The following is a 16,668-nucleotide window of genomic DNA, read 5'->3' on the forward strand; positions in this document are numbered from 1 at the left end:
ATGCCGGAGTCAAGATTCATAATTCCAGAATTCGCTGAGGATGCAGGTTCTGCTGATACTGCTGCCTGGCAGACAGTGATAAATAAGGCAAACTTCTACTTAGATTACTGAGCGACTGATTCTGAGAAATGAAGTGATTGTCACATGTGATACACAGCAGCACAGCACACGATGCACACAGTGAAATTTGTCCTCTGCATTTAACCCATCACCCTGAGTGAGCAGTGTGTGGGGACGGTGCTTTGCTCAGTGGCACCTCAGTGGCACATTGGCGGATCGGGATTCGAACCGGCAACCTTCTGATTACGGGGCCGCTTCCTTAACCGCTAGGCCACCAGAACAAGCCACATTTTAAGACGATAGTCCTGATTTAATTATAAATTCGCCCTTTTTACACGTTTAGACGTGTAGTAATTTCGCTTTAACCTCAATTTTGACTGTGCTGCAAGTTCCCACTGATACAAAGCAGTGAAGACAGAACTGTCTGAGCTGCAGGCAATAAAAGTCGATACAGTTGACAATAAAACGGTCAAACGTTGATGAAGTATTGATTCGCCTAAAGCGTTTATTGGGTAATTTCCTTATTTTCCTGAAACAGCGTGTGGAGAATGAGACTCTGAGCAGCGACGCAATATTCTTCTCCATCTGTAGACCTTTACTTCATCACCCAGTTCTTCTAGAACACCTCCACATGCCAGCATCAGCATTGCAGACACCTTCATCGTTGTTATTTGTGTGTGTGTTACACTTTTAGAGGGCAGTGGTGGCCTAGCGGTTAAGGAAGCGGCCCCGTAATCAGAGGGTTGCCGGTTCAAATCCCGATCCGCCACAGAGCAAAGCACCGTCCCCACATGCTGCTCCCCGGGCGCCTGTCATGGCCGCCCACTGCTCACTCAGGGTGATGGGTTAAATGCAGAGGACAAATTTCACTGTGTGCACCGTGTGCTGTGCTGCTGTGTATCACTTCACTTTAAAGATAGTCCCTTCCCAAACACGTTCTGTTGGAAAGAGGAAAATTCTATTCATTATATCAACTGCCTAGAACTTTAGTGCCCGGTACTGTAAGGCCCACCTTAAATCCGCCGTGCAAATCGCTTATGAGAAATTGCTGATGTTCGCTATTAGTTGCCTGCTTCCCCGGGCCTCGTATAATTTCTCGCGTGGTGCTCAAGGGGTTAAATGGGATACGAGTTACCTCGGGGTGGCGGGCGTGCCTGAACTTGGCACACAATGCATAATAAATGTATTACAGGATGAAATGTGGTTTCCAGACTAGATCCACTCGCGCCCCACGCCCAGGCTTGTCCGGTGGAATAAGAATGAGGCCGATGCCGGAGGATAAATGGGCTTCGGCAGTCCGGTTACCATGGAAACAGTATCCCAACAACACGCTGATAACTTCTCACTCGGTTCTCACAACGTTTGGTCGCATGGCGTCGTAATTCATGGAACGGGAGCTCGGAGGATCTTTCCGGAGGGGGCGGCGTCCCTTATCTCTGTAGGGTGAGGCGGTGACCTTGGGGTGAAGCTACAAGTGGAAGATCTCTGAATGCCAAGGCTACAGGGCCAGATTAAAGCTCTTAACTTGTTCCAGGAAGGAGAGGGGGGTCCCGCCGACCGGGTGGGTATAAGAAGCGGAGGTGACGCGTGGACAGTCGCGACATTGGCGCAAGCATCCAGCAGGTAAGGTCTTCTTGTCTCTCTGGCTCAGCACTTCACGTCAGAACAAGCACGGATGCAACAGTTGACCTTTCACCCACAAATTACAGAAATGTAGAAAAAATAACAATTAAAGTTCTGGCTGTAAGAACGTTCTTTTTCAAATTGTGCACCAGTTGCAGGATGCGGCTGGTCCTCTTGGCTGCGATGTGGTCCCTGTCCTGGGCGACGCCGGACTGCCGGCACGGCTGCCGCCTCACCAACATCAGCATCATGGTGGAGGACGAGGAATGCGGCAGCTACACCTCCATCCAGTCCACCGCCTGCGCGGGGTTTTGCAAGACAAAGGTAGCGCGACTAGAACATTCTTACCTTCAAATACGCCTCTCAGTTGATAACTAGCAAAATGAAAATTACTTCCAAATTACTATAAAGAAATGTCCAGTTTAACGTTTGGGTGCTGAGCAGAAAAGGGCATTTAAAGTGGTTATAGAATTGCATCTATAAATCATTGTTGCAGAACATCGGAAGACTTGGCGTGTTGAAACCTCGACTCCCATCGCTGACATCCTACACGCATCTTTAATCTCAGTCCTTAAACCCTTAATTTTCAAGCCAAATACAGTACAGGCCAGAAGTTTGGACACCTTCTCATTCAACGTGATTCCTTTATTTTCATGACCATTTATGTTGGTAGATTCTCACTGAAGGCATCAAAACTATGAATGAACACATGTGGAGTTATGTACTTAACAAAAAAAGGTGTTTAGCACTTGTTGGTCCAGCTCACCCCAAACCATCTGGACTGGGTTCAGGTCCGGTGACTGTGGAGGCCAGGTCTCCACTTTTTGTTAAGTACATAACTCCACATGTGTTCATTCATAGTTTTGATGCCTTCAGTGAGAATCTACCAACGTAAATGAAAATAAAGATAACACATTGAATGAGTCCATTCAACACAACTTTTTCCATTTTTATTGGTTTTAGTTGGTTTAACCTGGTTACCCTCCTGGTCTACAAACGGTACTTTTATAAGAGCCACATGCTGCTTCAACTGAGACCTGAAGCTCTGTGCAACAAGCTTGAGGAAAAAAAAAAAGACTTTTGGCCTGTACTGTATGTTGGAATTTACACTTGCCTGGCACGTTTGGGAAGTTAGAAAGTGCAAGGACGCCTGTCGTCACAGACATCTTGCATTCTAGAATGGTGAGTGGAAAAAGCTTCACTGGGAACAAAGACGTGTAAATACACATCAGGTTTTGGCAACAAAATTCCCTGGTAATTCCCTGACTTGGCACCCAAATAATTTTCCGTCTGACCCGTGGCAACACTGCATTTCCAGGTGGACATTTCCATGGTTTAGTTTAAAACAACATGAAATAAAACCCTGGAGTGGATTTGAAAAATCTAATACTGGCTCATCTAAGGCGAGTTGGAGCACCTCTGAACTGCTGAACGTTAACTAACGCGCCTCTCACAGGAGCCCGTCTACGAAAGCCCCATGGAGCAGAACGTCCAGAGGAGCTGCAACTTCAGGGAGTGGTCCTACAAGACGGTGGTCCTGCCGGGCTGCCGGCCGGGTTCCGTGTCCCTGTACACCTACCCGGAGGTCCAGAGCTGCGACTGCAGCACCTGCAACACCGACAGCGTGGACTGCGGCGCCCTCAGCCCCGGCTCGGGACCCTGCCAGGGCCACGACGGCCTGCTGCTGCAGCACTACTACTGACCCCGTGCAATAAACACACTTATCAAAAGCAAGGCCGCTTAACTTTTATTCCGTTTATTCTAGAACGAACAAATCACACGACAGAAAAATAAAAAAAATAAACGCTTCGGTCTAGAGTCTCTGCTGCGAGGCCGCCGCTAGTTGAACTTGTTCCGGATGATCTCCCCTCCCTCCACCTCCACCTGCTCGTACAGCCACTTCCTGTCGCAGCGGCACTCCACGCCGCACTTCCTGGAGCTGCACTCGGGGCAGGGGTAGAAGCAGCCCATGCAGTCCACGTCCAGGCAGTCGCACAGGTCGCGTCTGGACAGGATCAGCAGGCCGTGGCTGTCGTACACTTTACTCTTCGGCCCCAGCGCCTGCCTGCGGCGCGCCGAGGGAGACGGAGGGGAGAGGGGCGCGTCACGTATCGACATGGCATAATAAATTCACAACGGTAGACAGTACATCATTTCATAAGCGCAATTACACGTAACCGTGTCCGTGGCGAAGGAACCGCAGCAGGAAGATATACAGCATGACCGTAGCCAGGTAAAACAACATCTGCGCACTTCTACTGAAAGTGGACTTCCTGCCACACCCACGAGACCACTGAAATACCAGATATTTGCACTGTGCGAGGGTTCGTATAAAATGTTTACGATTTTCTGTGTTCAGCTGTAGAGTTTGCATAAAAAAAAAATATGGTCGGAAAATATTTAAATAATCGGCTCATTTCAATGCGAAAGGAATGGCCCGTGGTTTAGGTGTGGTTTAGCTAGGTTGGCATAATCACAATCTCTCCCATTGGTCAGATTTATATCACGTTCCATTTACGCTGTGCAGCCCACGCTTAAGTCGTCCAGAATGAGGAAGTAGGGTGTGTGAGAGCTGCCAATCCTGCCTACGGACTCCTCCCCCTTTTCGAATAAATCCAATAAAAGAGCACTTGGTGCATCTGAAGGTTGGTGAAGATGGTGCATCCAGCCGGCTGAGCTGCAGAAGCGCTGAGGCAGACGTTTTGGTGCTTAATATTACCTGTCACTCGTGCTGAACTTCGTCCCTCGCCTCTTCTCCTTACGGTCAGCCATTTTCCCCTGGAAAACGTGCCGTTTACAATGAATAAATTGTATTGTACACGTGAATAAATATTCCATTAGGCTTTATGAAAGCTATGACGGAAACACACCACACTGGCATCACGTTTCAATGCCATTCGTGCTCAGCGCTTAACTGGCATCGTAAATCGTTTAATTAAAGCAGTTAAAGTGCGCTCAAAATCGCCATTTTTTATCCATAATTCAACATGTATTTTTTTTTTATTATTCCATATTTTATTTTGCCCTTTGCCCACAGGACCTAGTTAAAGGAAGAAAAAAACGGGCCGCTTGTGTCACCTTGAAGCTGGTGTCCCTCGCAGGTCTTTTGTCCACCGGCCGCAATTTGGCTTCGGCCGTTTCTTTGGCCACCAGTCCGCCGCGGTTCCGCCGCAATTCGATCTGTCAAGAGGGACACAAGGACACAGGCTCGGTCAGCTGAGACGTTTAACTGCACAGAACTTATTAAAACCAACTTTTATATATATATATATATATATATATATATATATAGATAAAAAAAACAACAGGGCAGTGGATGCCTAGTAAGGAAGTGGACCCGTAATCGGAAGGTTGCCAGTCCGGAACACACAGTGAAATTTGTCCTCTGCATTTAACCCATCGCCCTTGGTGAGCAGTGGGCAGCCATGACAGGTGCCCGGGGAGCAGTGTGTGGGGACGGTGACTTTGCTCAGTGGCACCTTGGCGGATGGGGATTTGAACCGGCAACCTTCTGATTATGGGGGCCAATCCCTTAACCGCTAAGCCACCAAATGACCATCATGCAATTCCCTTGAAACCATTGACAACTTTTGATTGCTTTTCCACCCGCTCTCAGTTCTGAACGAAGTTAAATTAACCCCCGTTGAAGAATAACGACCGAATGTTTGGATGATGGTAAGAATACAATTATCTGATCTAGCGTTACGTGTCGCCATCACGCCTGCTAGACGTTGTTCAGATGAAGGTTTATGAACGGACTGCACCGTCACCGTCTGTCTAGAAAAATTCCATCCGGTGCCATGACCTGTAGGACTTACACTGTTGTACCGCGTAGGCGTGGCGAGTGGCCGTTTTAGAGGTTAGGAAGGTCCTATTTGCTGAGGTCTGGTGGGTTGTGTCGGGGAAAGACGTGTTTGTGTCTTCCTTACCTCCAGCGCTGACCCGGGTCCTCGCCGCGGTGGATTCCCGCGACATCGGTAGCTCTGTAAATAATTGTCACTATAATAAATGGCCGTCGCTTTTGTCTCGGCCTGCCCCTGGCCAGCGGTGGGGCGTCATCCAGGGGGGTCTCACCTTGGGCGCGTCGGGCGGCGGTTTGCCGAAGCTGAAGATGGTGGGGACGGCGTCCTCCCTCAGGAACTGCTTCCCGTTGTAGTCGCGGAAACAGTCGGCCTGGAAGTGCTCGGAGCAGAGGCAGGTGTTGGGGCCCGCCACGAAGTTCTTCCGGCCCAAGCTCCGCACCCACTGCTCCGCCAGCTGGGGCTTGCTGATGGGGAACCTGTGGTGAAGGTGCTCATCATCATCATCATCAGCAGCAGCGTTAAAGCCAAGTAATGATGTGACTACGGCGGTCCGGGATCAAACCTGGCCTTTCGGTCACAGACATTGCGCCACTTTAAGACTCTTTTACCACCGTAATATGGGTAACACACTCGCCTGTGAACCAGAAGTCCCAGGTTCAAGTCCCACTTACTACCATTGTGTCCCTGAGCAAGACACTTAACCCTGAGTGTCTCCAGGGGGGGACTGTCCCTGTAACTACTGACTGTAAGTCTCTCTGGTAAATGCTGTAAATGTAAATTTTGGACGCAAACGTCCCGAGTGACGTAAACAAGCCAACGCTGTGCCAATATAAAAGGCAAATTACTCACCGATAAAAGCGAATTTCAGATCCCTTTACGAACCGATTCGTGCAGCCGGCCGCCGAACAGAGGACCGGCATGGCGACGTTCACGATGTTTCGGCCGTGGCGCGGAGTTGTTTGAGAGAAAGCAGCGACTTTCCGGGCTAACGCTGCGGCTAAACGTGCGTACGAAGTACGGCTGCGCGAGAACTGAGGCCAGATCTCGCGAGAACAGCAGTCGGCTTCCCAACATCCACTCTACAATAGAATAGAATAGAATAGAATAGAATAGAATAGAATAGAATAGAATAGAATAGAATAGAATGCCTTTTATTCTCACAATGCGCATGTACAATTATATTAAAAGCTGCTACTTCAGTGCAGACATATACAATACAGGCCAAAAGTTTGGACACACCTTCTCATTCAATGTGTTTTCTTTATTTTCATGACCATTTACGTTGGTAGATTCTCACTGAAGGCATCAAAACTATGAATGAACACATGTGGAGTTATGTACTTAACAAAAAGTGGAGACCTGACCTCCACAGTCACCGGACCTGAACCCAGTCCAGATGGTTTGGGGTGAGCTGGACCCCAACAAGTGCTAAACACCTCTGGGAACTCCTTCAAGACTGTTGGAGAAGCATTTCAGGTGACGACCTCTTGAAGCTCATCGAGAGAATGCCAAGAGTGTGTAAAGCAGTAATCAGAGCAAAGAAACTAGAATATAAAATATGTTTTCAGTTATTTCACCTTTTTTGTTAAGTACATATCTTAAATTTAAAAGAACTCAATACAATATGATAAAGGGCAGCAATTGCAATTACGTTACATACGTATGGGAATAATAAATAACTGAGTATGGTTTTATATACAGTGTATATGATACATAGTGTGTGTGGGTTATTGCACATTTATTTCACATGTATTCACAGTAATGATGAACGTACTGAGTGTTGGACAGTGAGAATAATGAACGGTATACAGATATTGCAAAGTGTTCAGTGCTAATACTTATTACTGTAATACTAATATAATAATACTTATTATGCAATTTCCCACTTGTGGGACTAATAAAGGTTTATCTTATCTTATCCTATCTTATTGATATTGCACAGATGTAGGTTTGAGGTCCGGGGGTTCAACTTTGTAGTCAGTGCATGTAAGAGTTTAAAGTGGTTATGACTTTTGGGGGAAAAAACTGTTCTTGAGTCGGTATGTCCTTGTTGTGATGCGCCTGTGGCGTCTTCCTGGGGGCAAAAGTTCAAACAGACGAAAGCCAGGGTCAGGGTATGGACGTCAGTAAGCTCTCAGTGGACGAGCGGCACAAGGTCAGCAGCAGGTTGGACCCTCAGGAAGTTTAGTCGCCGCTGAACCATCTCGATGACCGCCGTGGTGTTGTATGTCCAAGGGATGTTAGCGGAGATAAGGTCCCCATGACACCCTAAGGTGTGGACCCTCTCCACACATTTGTCGGCGTTAAGGGGGGCTGAGTCAGTGCGTACATTGCATGTTCGTAAGATATTCAATTTTCTATTTGACATCACTCTACGAGTATTATTATTATTCCTTATGTTTAGAAACTTGACATTGCATTTGCGTATAAACAACACTTGAAGGGGCCGTGGCCTAAAGACGGTGCAGTGGAATTGGGGTGGTAGTAGCCTAGTGGGTAACACACTCGCCTATGAACCAGAAGACCCAGGTTCAAATCCCACTTACTACCATCGTGTCCCTGAGCAAGACACTTAACCCTGAGTGTCTCCAGGGGGGGACTGTCCCTGTAACTACTGATTGTAGGTCCCTCTGGATAAGGGCGTCTGGTGAATGCTGTAAATGTAAGTTAATGTTGCATGTCCGCTAGGGGGCGCCGTTCCCGTCGCGCCTACTCCGGTCCTGTAGGTGGCAGCACGGCGCCCTGCCGCTCCGCAGCCATCCGAGGAAGAAGCGTCTGAAGTTGGTAGCCTCGGCTCGGTTCCGTCTGAAAGTGTCCGAGAGCGCGTCGCAGCACCAGCAGCCCACACGTCCGCCGAGCGACGAACGCAGACATGTCGGAGTCGGACCCCAAATCTGTCCAGGACATGACCGCCGTGGTGAGGAAGCGCCGCTAGCGGCTAATTTGGCTTCATTGTTCGACGCGGCGGCATATTTAACGTTGACGTAAATGCGTGGTTCGATTCGAACCTCCTCCCGGTTTCCGTGGCCGCCGGTGTGGTTTTTCCGCATCGTTTCTTTCCTCCCCGCATCTCCTCCCCCGCACGACGGGAGGGACCGAGTCGCCCACCGGGTTGGCCGGGAGCGAGTCGTGATGGAGGCGAACTTTCCGTTTCCTTTCTAACCCTCTCCAGGTCCAGACCCTGCTCCAGCAGATGCAGGACAAGTTCCAGACCATGTCGGACCAGATCATCGGCAGGAATATCCTTGGAGGCCGATGCTGCGGGTCCCGGTGCTGCGGGCTGTATTCGCGTTCTCTCGTCCGGGGTCGTTCACAATTTACATGCAAGAGTTCTGTAAAAGGAACGAAACGCATCCTAATCTGCAAGTGTGGATTTTGCCGGTTTTAATTGGTTTTAATAACGAACAGAGCTGTTAAAGCGACAGACTTGCATTAATGAACACGGCATCGTTCCACTGAAACTCAATTTACATTTACGGCATTTACCAGACGCCCTTATCCAGAGCGACTTACAATCAGTAGTTACAGGGACAGCCCCCCTCTGGGGACACTCAGGTTTAAGTGTCTTGCTCAGGGACACGATGGCAGTAAGTGGGATTTGATCCTGGGTCTTCTGGTTCCGTCTCAGCATTGTCCCCTGGAATTGGTTGAATGTAACGACGAGACTAGAGATTAACAACCAGTACCGGGTAAAATAGGAGATTCGTTCTGGCGAGATCGTCAAGTTCAGCTAATAATAGACGTTCCGTTTCTATGGCAGCCGCAGAAACGGAACGTTCTCTTGTGTAGATTCGAGGGATTTTTGTTCCACGTGAGCGGCCTGTGTCGAATTCGCCCTTAACCGGTCCACTCGACGAGATGAGCAACCGTATCGACGACCTGGAGAAGAACATATCTGACCTCATGACCCAGGCTGGTGTGGAGGAGATCGAAGGCGAGAGCAAGGGGACCGAGGTTCAGGGATCAGCGTGAAGGGCGGGAAGCAGCTCCGGTAATGAACAATATTCCATATTTACGCCGTTTAAACGAACGCTGTTGACGCTGCCGCGTTTTGTTTGATGAACGTTGTATGTGAACGTTGCATCAACGCTTGAGGGGGGGTGTGTCTGTTTTGCAGCCACAACTTGCAATTAGCCCGAAAAAAATGGCATAAATTGGTTTTATTGGCTGGTGCCACAGACCCACAATTCTTTTTTTTTTTTTTTAATGGGGGCACATGATGTCACCCCATTCAGAGTGAATGTCTCTGTAAGAGTTTTAAATATTACAGCAAACTTTAGTCGCACAAATTAATTGATTAATTGTACCGTTCATGCATTTTTATTCAATAATGACGTAATTTTGGATTGAATCCGATGTGTTTTTGTCCCTTTTCAGGTGAACTGCCGTTCAGAAGACGACTTCATGAACAAGAATCTCTTTGTCGCAGAATAGTGTACACATTTGTCCATTTTTGGTATACCTTCAATTATGATGTGTGTTTTTTTTTTATCTTATAGAGAATCACCTTATCTTACTCAGTTCTGATCCGAATGGAAGAAAATATATAAATCGGCAATCAGTATTTCAACAGGCTGTTCGCCGATTCCACGCGGACTAACGTAAATCAACCGTAAGACCACGCTGTATGAAACCTCCTTTCCTAAGACGTTTTCTACTTTGCAAAAGCTGGAATTTTTAGATTATTTATAGACTACAATATGCACCTGCTCAGTTTTATAACGTTCAGATCTGCAGAACTTGACACTACATCATGCAAGTCACCGACCAGACCAAAAGAGCCGCGGCTGAGATCCGTATCTTGATCCTGAGGAATGTCCTGCAACTTGAGAGCATTAATCACAAAAAATGTCATTACAAAATGCTAAAGTGGTGCTGTGACCTGATCACTAGTACAAGATTTCCGTTCTTACGTGGGCATTATTTTGGTAGATGTGCGCTGGACGTGTTTCTGTTTGCTTGTGAGGTTGTTTAAGGTGAACGTGTTTGCGGTCACGCCTTGGGCAGCCCACTTTTCTTTCTCGCCCCCAGCGAGGGGAGACTGAAGTATAAACGGGTGAAAAGTGGCCCGCCCAGATGGCACTGCCATGTCTATGCATGTATAATGTCGAGATGGGTAACGTATGGCCTTTCGTCCTCCATACAATAAACCAACAGTAATTGGAATGTGTCTGGACCCTGTCTTCATTGATCATGTTTAAATAAAAAAGAACGTCTACTTGAGAAGAGGGCGAGGGATCTTCATGGCTTCTCTTGGGTTGCTGTAGGCCTGAGGTTCCATCACGTGAAGGCACAATCAATTTTGACGAGTTCAACTGGAAGATCTGGGAGGTTAAGGACCACAAGGAAGGTGTTAGATACAGCAAAGCTTTACACTAAATTTGTATACAAATTTAGTCCAAAATTCAGTTCCGAGTTACGTTGTTATGGCTGAATTATTAACGTAATGCGATTTTTTACATTTTCACTAATACCGCAGTATTTACAGTATCACAATACATCTCGAAATAATCGTATTGTGAAATCCTTGCCAGTTCACACCCCTAATACGTATTAGAGTGGTAGAGATATTACTGTAGATGAAATTAGAGACTCCATGTTCATGTCCATGTCTTCTCAAGAGTCCATGCCTGTTGCCTCTTCCCATGCAGAACAAATCTGTGCAGAACAAATGTGTCCAATGTTAAGACATTTTGTACCTCGCGGGACTAATGAAGGGTCATCTTATCTCCTATCATCTTTTCAACTAAACTAGCTTACTGTACAGGTCCCCTGACATGAACAATTTGTATGTTTGTATATTGGTCTAATACTGTACCTGGAGTCTCTTTCCGAAATTCAGGCTTTGTATCGGGGGAGAAGAGCCCTGGAGAGAGGTAAAGAAGAAACCAGAGATCACTGTGGCTGAGCTCCAGAGATGCAGTCGTGAGATTGGAGAAAGTTGAAAGTCAAGCGTCACTGCAGCCCTCCACCAGTCTGGGCTTTAAGGCAGAGTGGCCTGACGGAAGCCTCTCCTCAGAGCAAGACACATGAAAGCCCACATGGAATTTGCTAAACTCCCCGGGCGCTTGTCATGGCTGCCCGCTGCTCACTCAGGGTGATGGGTTAAATGCAGAGGACAAATTTCACTGTGTGCACCGTGTGCTGTGCTGCTGTGTATCACATGTGACAATCACTTCACTTTATTTTTTAAAACACCTGGAGGACGCCAAGATGGTGAGAAATAAGATGATCTGGTCTGATGAGTCCAAGGTAGAACTTTTTAGCCTTAATTCTAAGCATGTGTGTATGTGTGGAGAAAACCAGGCACTCATCACCTGTCCAATACAGTCCCAACAGTGAAGCATGGTGGCGGCAGCAGCAGGACGACTGGGGCCAAGTACAGGGATATCCTGGACTTAAACCTTCTCCAGAGTGCTCAGGACCTCAGACTGGGACGAAGGTTTACCTTCCGACAAGACAATGACCCTAAGCACACAGCTAAAATAACAAAGGAGCGGCTTCACAGCTTCACAGGGGCAGTGGTGGCCTAGCGGTTAAGGAAGCGGCCCCGTAATCAGAAGGTTGCCGGTTCGAATCCCGGTCCGCCAAGGTGCCACTGAGGTGCCACTGAGCAAAGCACCGTCCCCACACACTGCTCCCCGGGCGCCTGTCATGGTGCCCACTGCTCACCAAGGGTGATGGGTTAAATGCAGAGGACAAATTTCACTGTGTGCACTGTGTGCTGTGTATCACATGTGACAATCACTTCACTTCCTTCTTCTTCTTCTTGAACTCTGTGCCAGCCAGAGCTCTGACCTAAACCCAACCGAGCATCTCTGGAGAGAGATGGAGAGAGAGACCTAAAAATGTCCGTCCACCAACGTTTACCATCCAACCTGGATCCAAGAGGATCTGCAAGAGCTGCCCGCAGATCATCTGTCCTTGTCCTACTTGATCTATCTGCTGCCTTCGATACAGTTAACCACGAAATTCTTCTCACCACACTCTCTGATTTAGGAGTCACAGGAACCGTACTAGATTGGTTCACCTCTTATCTTTACGACAGGTCCTTCAAGGTCATGGGGAGGTGAGACATCTGTCCTCTCTAGGGTAACCACAGGGGTTCCACAAGGCTCTGTCCTTGGCCCCCTTCTATTCTCAATATACACTCGCTCACTTGGTCACATCATCCAATCACATGGCTTCTCCTATCACTCTTATGCTAATGACACCCAGCTCTATCTGTCATTCCCACCAGAAGATGCTACTATAGCAACAAAAATTTCGGCCTGCCTCTCAGACATATCGGCATGGATGTCTGAGCGACACCTCCAACTCAACCTATCCAAAACCGAGATTCTGATCTTTCTGGGCAACAATTCTCCTCAGCAAAACCTTTCAATTCAAATTGGATCGCTATTGTTAACACCCACGGCATCTGCAAAAAGCCTTGGAGTTTGGATAGATAACAAACTGAGTTTGAACCATCATGTTGCTGCGATCTCCAGATCCTGCAGGTTCACTCTCTACAACATTCGCAAGATTCGGCCTTTTCTCTCACAACAGGCTACGCAGCTCCTTGTCCAGGCAATGGTCATCTCCAAACTCGACTATTGTAACTCTCTCCTGGCTGGAGCCTCTGCAGTCACCATAAAACCACTCCAGATGGTCCAAAATATGGCAGCCCGCCTCATCTTCAATCAGCCAAAATACACCCATGTTACACCTCTCCTTACCTCCCTCCACTGGCTCCCGGTAGCTGCTCGCATTGAGTTCAAATCCTTGATGCTTGCCTACAGGGCTGTAATGGATCTGCGCCCTCCTACATCAACAGACTACTACCTAGCTACACTCCTGCACAGAAGCTACAATACTACCTCCTACATCAACACAATACTACCTAGCTACACTCCTGCACAGAAGCTACAATACTACCTCCTACATCAACACACTACTACCTAGCTACACTCCTGCACGCTCTCTCAGATCAGCAAACAAAGGAGACTAAAAATTCCTTCTTCACGGGGTCTCCGATTCCAATCATCTCTGTTCTCCATTGTTGTCCCTGGCTGGTGGAACAACCTGCCCTCCTCCACACGACTAGCCGAGACTATCACCACTTTTAAGAAGCAGGTGAAAACCCTCTTGTTCAAAAAATATTACAGACAAATCTAACACTTACACAAGCACATGCGTACACATTGAACAAACAAATACAAAATGTATAAATACATTATAATTTTTCTTAGTCTAGCACCCAACAATCTCCGAGCATGCTCTTCACTGACAAGTCTAAGCCTTATCAGGGCTCTTAGTTTGTAAACTCGATATTCTATAGAAATCGAACGAGAATTGCTGGTGTCTTCCTATTGTAAGTCTGCTAAATAAAGTAAAGTAAAGGATCCCCAAATCCAGGTGTGAAAAATCGTCCAGGTGTTGCATCTTTCCCAGTAAGACTCATGGCTGCCTCAAAAGTGCGCTTCCACTAGCAAATACTGAGCAAAGGGTCTGAATACCGAGGACCATGTGATATTTCAGCTGTTCTTTGCTAAAAAATCTGCAAAATTGCCAACAACTGTGTGTTCTTGTCAACGTGGGGCGCTGTGTGTACGTTTAATGAGCCGGTTTGTCTGCGCGGGTGTGTGTGCGCTCAGCTCACGGCGCCCTCTGCTGTCGTGGTGGCGCAATCGCAACAGACGAATAAAAGGAGAAATGTAGGCACGTCAGTCACTATGTCAGGAATGAATAAAACTAACGTTTGCGGGAGAGTGTAGCGCAACGACGCGTACGTTTATATGGCGGCTGAAGGCTCGAAAGCGGTCTCTAGATCGCCATTTGGCTGGAGGGGATTTGCGCCGTGACGCTCACTCTCGTTGAAAAATACATAGTAAATACTCGGGTAAAATTGCAGCGATGGCTTTAAAAATCAAAGCCAGCAAGTTAACAACAAGTCTGTCGGTCTTGTGTCTCTCTGTGTCTGTGCGACGTGGCGGTCACCCCACCGGGATAAGGGAATACAGAAACGAATTCAAAAATCGATAATTGGTACGTTACATATGTGTGTGTGTGTGTCTGTGTGTGTGTGTGTGTGTGTGTGTGTATATATATATATATATATATATATATTTTTTTTTTATCTCAAAATGAATAAAAAACAATGAAACAGTCAATTTTATTAAATTGATCGGTGATAAAATGTTTCAACGTGTATAAATCTGTCCAGCAGGTGGCGACACACGTCCGTGTAAAAACCCGCAGCTTTTAAACAACCTGCAATAAGGTGAGGTTCTAATTTAAACATTCTGGACACTCTAGACTTTAATTTTATATACATAGTCCATATATTTTGTGTCTGCAGGTGCATTTTAAAATGCACGATAAGGGGTCGAGACCATCAGATGATGTAAGGCCCATTGGGAATAGATGGAAAGGCCTGCGGCGTGGAGTGGCTATAGGGCTGGTAGTAGCCTAGTGGGTAACACACTCGCCTATGAACCAGAAGACCCAGGTTCAAATCCCACTTACTACCATTGTGTCCCTGAACACTTAACCCTTAGTTGCTCCAGGGGGGGACTGTCCCTGTAAATACTGATTGTAAGTCGCTCTGGATAAGGACGTCTGATAAATGCCATAAATGTAAATGAGTGCAATAAACAGAAATACACCTTAAATGAAATATTCTGGCCTACTTTACTTAGCAGACGCTTTTATCCAAAGGTACTTACAAGAGGAAGAGCCCTTATAAGGCCTAACTTGTCAGGAATAGATCATGCTAGGGAATTGTATATATGTATATGTATACACACACACACACACATATATATATATACATACATACATATATATTTTTTTCTTGGTGAGTGTGTGTGTGTGTTACTCGTTTGAAATACTTTTTAAAAAACAAATGGGTTTTCAAATGTTTCTTTTTTCCTCTGATGGATGCATTGCTGAAGACTGCAGGCCCTCCTGACGCCCATCTCTGCCTTGCGTTGCACTGAGCAGGCCGTCTACTCTGATAAAATCATTTCTAATAAGCAGAAGGTCCAGTCTGCATTATTTGAGGTCAGCTGCCACCCTTCCACCAAATGCGCTAACAACCTGCCATCTCAGGAGAGCAGCGGCTGCCGGTTTACAGGCTTCGGCCAAATACTTTTCACTGCAGTCCGATCGTCAGGAGTCAAGTCGCATGATGACTTCTGAGATGAATGAGGGGTCTCCGCCAGGTTGGAAGGAGGAATTCAGGTCTTTCTGATGCTGAAAAAGAACAGGATTTATACAGGAATCCGAACATCGATGCTCTGAGCAACACACTGATGCAGGGTGCTGAGTGCAGGGTGCTGAGTGCCAAGTGCAGGGTGCCTTCATGAACGCACCCTCACCCACCTCACCGCGTCCCTCCCATCCAGGTCCCTCCCTCCACAGAAGCCGTTTATACCGCCACGTGTCTTAAACCATCATGTAAAGTGAAGTTATTGTTACATGTGATACACAGCAGCACAGCACACGGTGCACACAGTGAAATTTGTCCTCTGCATTTAACCCATCACCCTGAGTGAGCAGTGGGCAGCCATGACAGGTGCTCGGGGGGACGGTGTGTGGGGACGGTGCTTTGCTCAGTGGCACCTCAGTGGATCGGGATTCGAACCAGCAACCTTGTGATTACGGGGCCGCTTCCTTAACCGCTAGGCCACCACTGCCCCAAATAAGTCCTTCGAGCCGGAGGACTGAGCTATCAAAGGAACAGTACAGTTCATGTAACTAAAGCCACGAAAGGTCAAAAATTGGCCAAATAAAAATTTACCTGAAGCGTCTATTTCAGATTATTATTTTCACGAAACTGTCATGATGTGTGTAGAGAAGTTCTGTTCTCCTGTTGTTCTCCATCTGCAGAGTTGGGAGAGACCGACACCCAGTTCTTCTAGAACGTCTCTACATCATCATTATTTTCTGGGAACCTGCTGGGGGCCTGTAATTACTTTAAAGGCCCCCACTAAAGCTGTACATTTACACGTGTGTGTGTGCGTGCATGATTTATAAAAGCACTTGTTGGTGGCAGGTCAGGCTACGGGTGGCGCTACACGTCACGTCAGTGTTCCCGCGGCGATATGAATTGGCAGCTCTGCGCGGCCATCGTCGCCTCCTCACATGCTGCGTCCTCCGCTGACCCCTGTGACCTTCCCTGTCGCCGGGGCTACGGCGC

General features: G+C 47.3%; 3 protein-coding genes across 4 annotated transcripts; 2 read left to right on the forward strand and 1 right to left on the reverse strand.

Annotated features, from left to right (window-relative positions):
* The first annotated feature begins 1,331 nt into the window (after window positions 1–1,331).
* fshb (follicle stimulating hormone subunit beta) lies at window positions 1,332–3,456 on the forward strand. Its single transcript, XM_028956364.1, has 3 exons — window positions 1,332–1,683; window positions 1,836–2,007; window positions 3,140–3,456. Exons 1-3 carry the CDS (start codon window positions 1,550–1,552, stop codon window positions 3,383–3,385), a joined length of 552 nt encoding a protein of 183 aa, XP_028812197.1. The 5' UTR covers window positions 1,332–1,549; the 3' UTR covers window positions 3,386–3,456.
* Window positions 3,408–6,526, reverse strand: arl14ep (ADP-ribosylation factor-like 14 effector protein). Of its 2 annotated transcripts, XM_028956362.1 has the most exons (6): window positions 6,336–6,526; window positions 5,758–5,962; window positions 5,613–5,666; window positions 4,762–4,863; window positions 4,403–4,461; window positions 3,408–3,748 (listed from the first exon to the last, which is right to left on the reverse strand). In XM_028956362.1, exons 1-6 carry the CDS (start codon window positions 6,404–6,406, stop codon window positions 3,523–3,525), a joined length of 717 nt encoding a protein of 238 aa, XP_028812195.1. In that variant the 5' UTR covers window positions 6,407–6,526; the 3' UTR covers window positions 3,408–3,522. The 2 variants fall into 2 exon arrangements, with proteins under 2 accessions (XP_028812195.1, XP_028812196.1); XM_028956363.1 differs by lacking the exon at window positions 5,613–5,666.
* A 1,694-nt stretch (window positions 6,527–8,220) lies between these two features.
* On the forward strand, window positions 8,221–10,656 carry LOC114766070 (heat shock factor-binding protein 1-like). Its single transcript, XM_028956673.1, has 4 exons — window positions 8,221–8,403; window positions 8,659–8,725; window positions 9,337–9,477; window positions 9,864–10,656. Exons 1-3 carry the CDS (start codon window positions 8,359–8,361, stop codon window positions 9,456–9,458), a joined length of 234 nt encoding a protein of 77 aa, XP_028812506.1. The 5' UTR covers window positions 8,221–8,358; the 3' UTR covers window positions 9,459–9,477; window positions 9,864–10,656.
* The last annotated feature ends 6,012 nt before the right edge of the window (window positions 10,657–16,668 follow it).

Source organism: Denticeps clupeoides, chromosome 16, assembly GCF_900700375.1.
Source record: "Denticeps clupeoides chromosome 16, fDenClu1.1, whole genome shotgun sequence".
Lineage (NCBI taxonomy): Eukaryota > Metazoa > Chordata > Actinopteri > Clupeiformes > Denticipitidae > Denticeps > Denticeps clupeoides.

Coding starts and splice junctions, on each gene's coding strand:
- fshb (XM_028956364.1), top strand. CDS start 1,550: ATGCCAAGGCTACAGGGCCAGATTAAAGCTCTTAACTTGTTCCAGGAA. Junction 1,684..1,835: donor TTGGCGCAAGCATCCAGCAG/GTAAGGTCTTCT, acceptor ATTGTGCACCAG/TTGCAGGATGCGGCTGGTCC. Junction 2,008..3,139: donor CGGGGTTTTGCAAGACAAAG/GTAGCGCGACTA, acceptor CGCCTCTCACAG/GAGCCCGTCTACGAAAGCCC.
- arl14ep (XM_028956362.1), bottom strand. CDS start 6,406: ATGCCGGTCCTCTGTTCGGCGGCCGGCTGCACGAATCGGTTCGTAAAG. Junction 4,864..5,612: donor GACCCGGGTCAGCGCTGGAG/GTAAGGAAGACA, acceptor CCCTCTTGACAG/ATCGAATTGCGGCGGAACCG. Junction 3,749..4,402: donor AAGTTCAGCACGAGTGACAG/GTAATATTAAGC, acceptor GGCGCGCCGCAG/GCAGGCGCTGGGGCCGAAGA.
- LOC114766070 (XM_028956673.1), top strand. CDS start 8,359: ATGTCGGAGTCGGACCCCAAATCTGTCCAGGACATGACCGCCGTG. Junction 8,404..8,658: donor TCCAGGACATGACCGCCGTG/GTGAGGAAGCGC, acceptor AACCCTCTCCAG/GTCCAGACCCTGCTCCAGCA. Junction 8,726..9,336: donor GGACCAGATCATCGGCAGGA/ATATCCTTGGAG, acceptor TAACCGGTCCAC/TCGACGAGATGAGCAACCGT.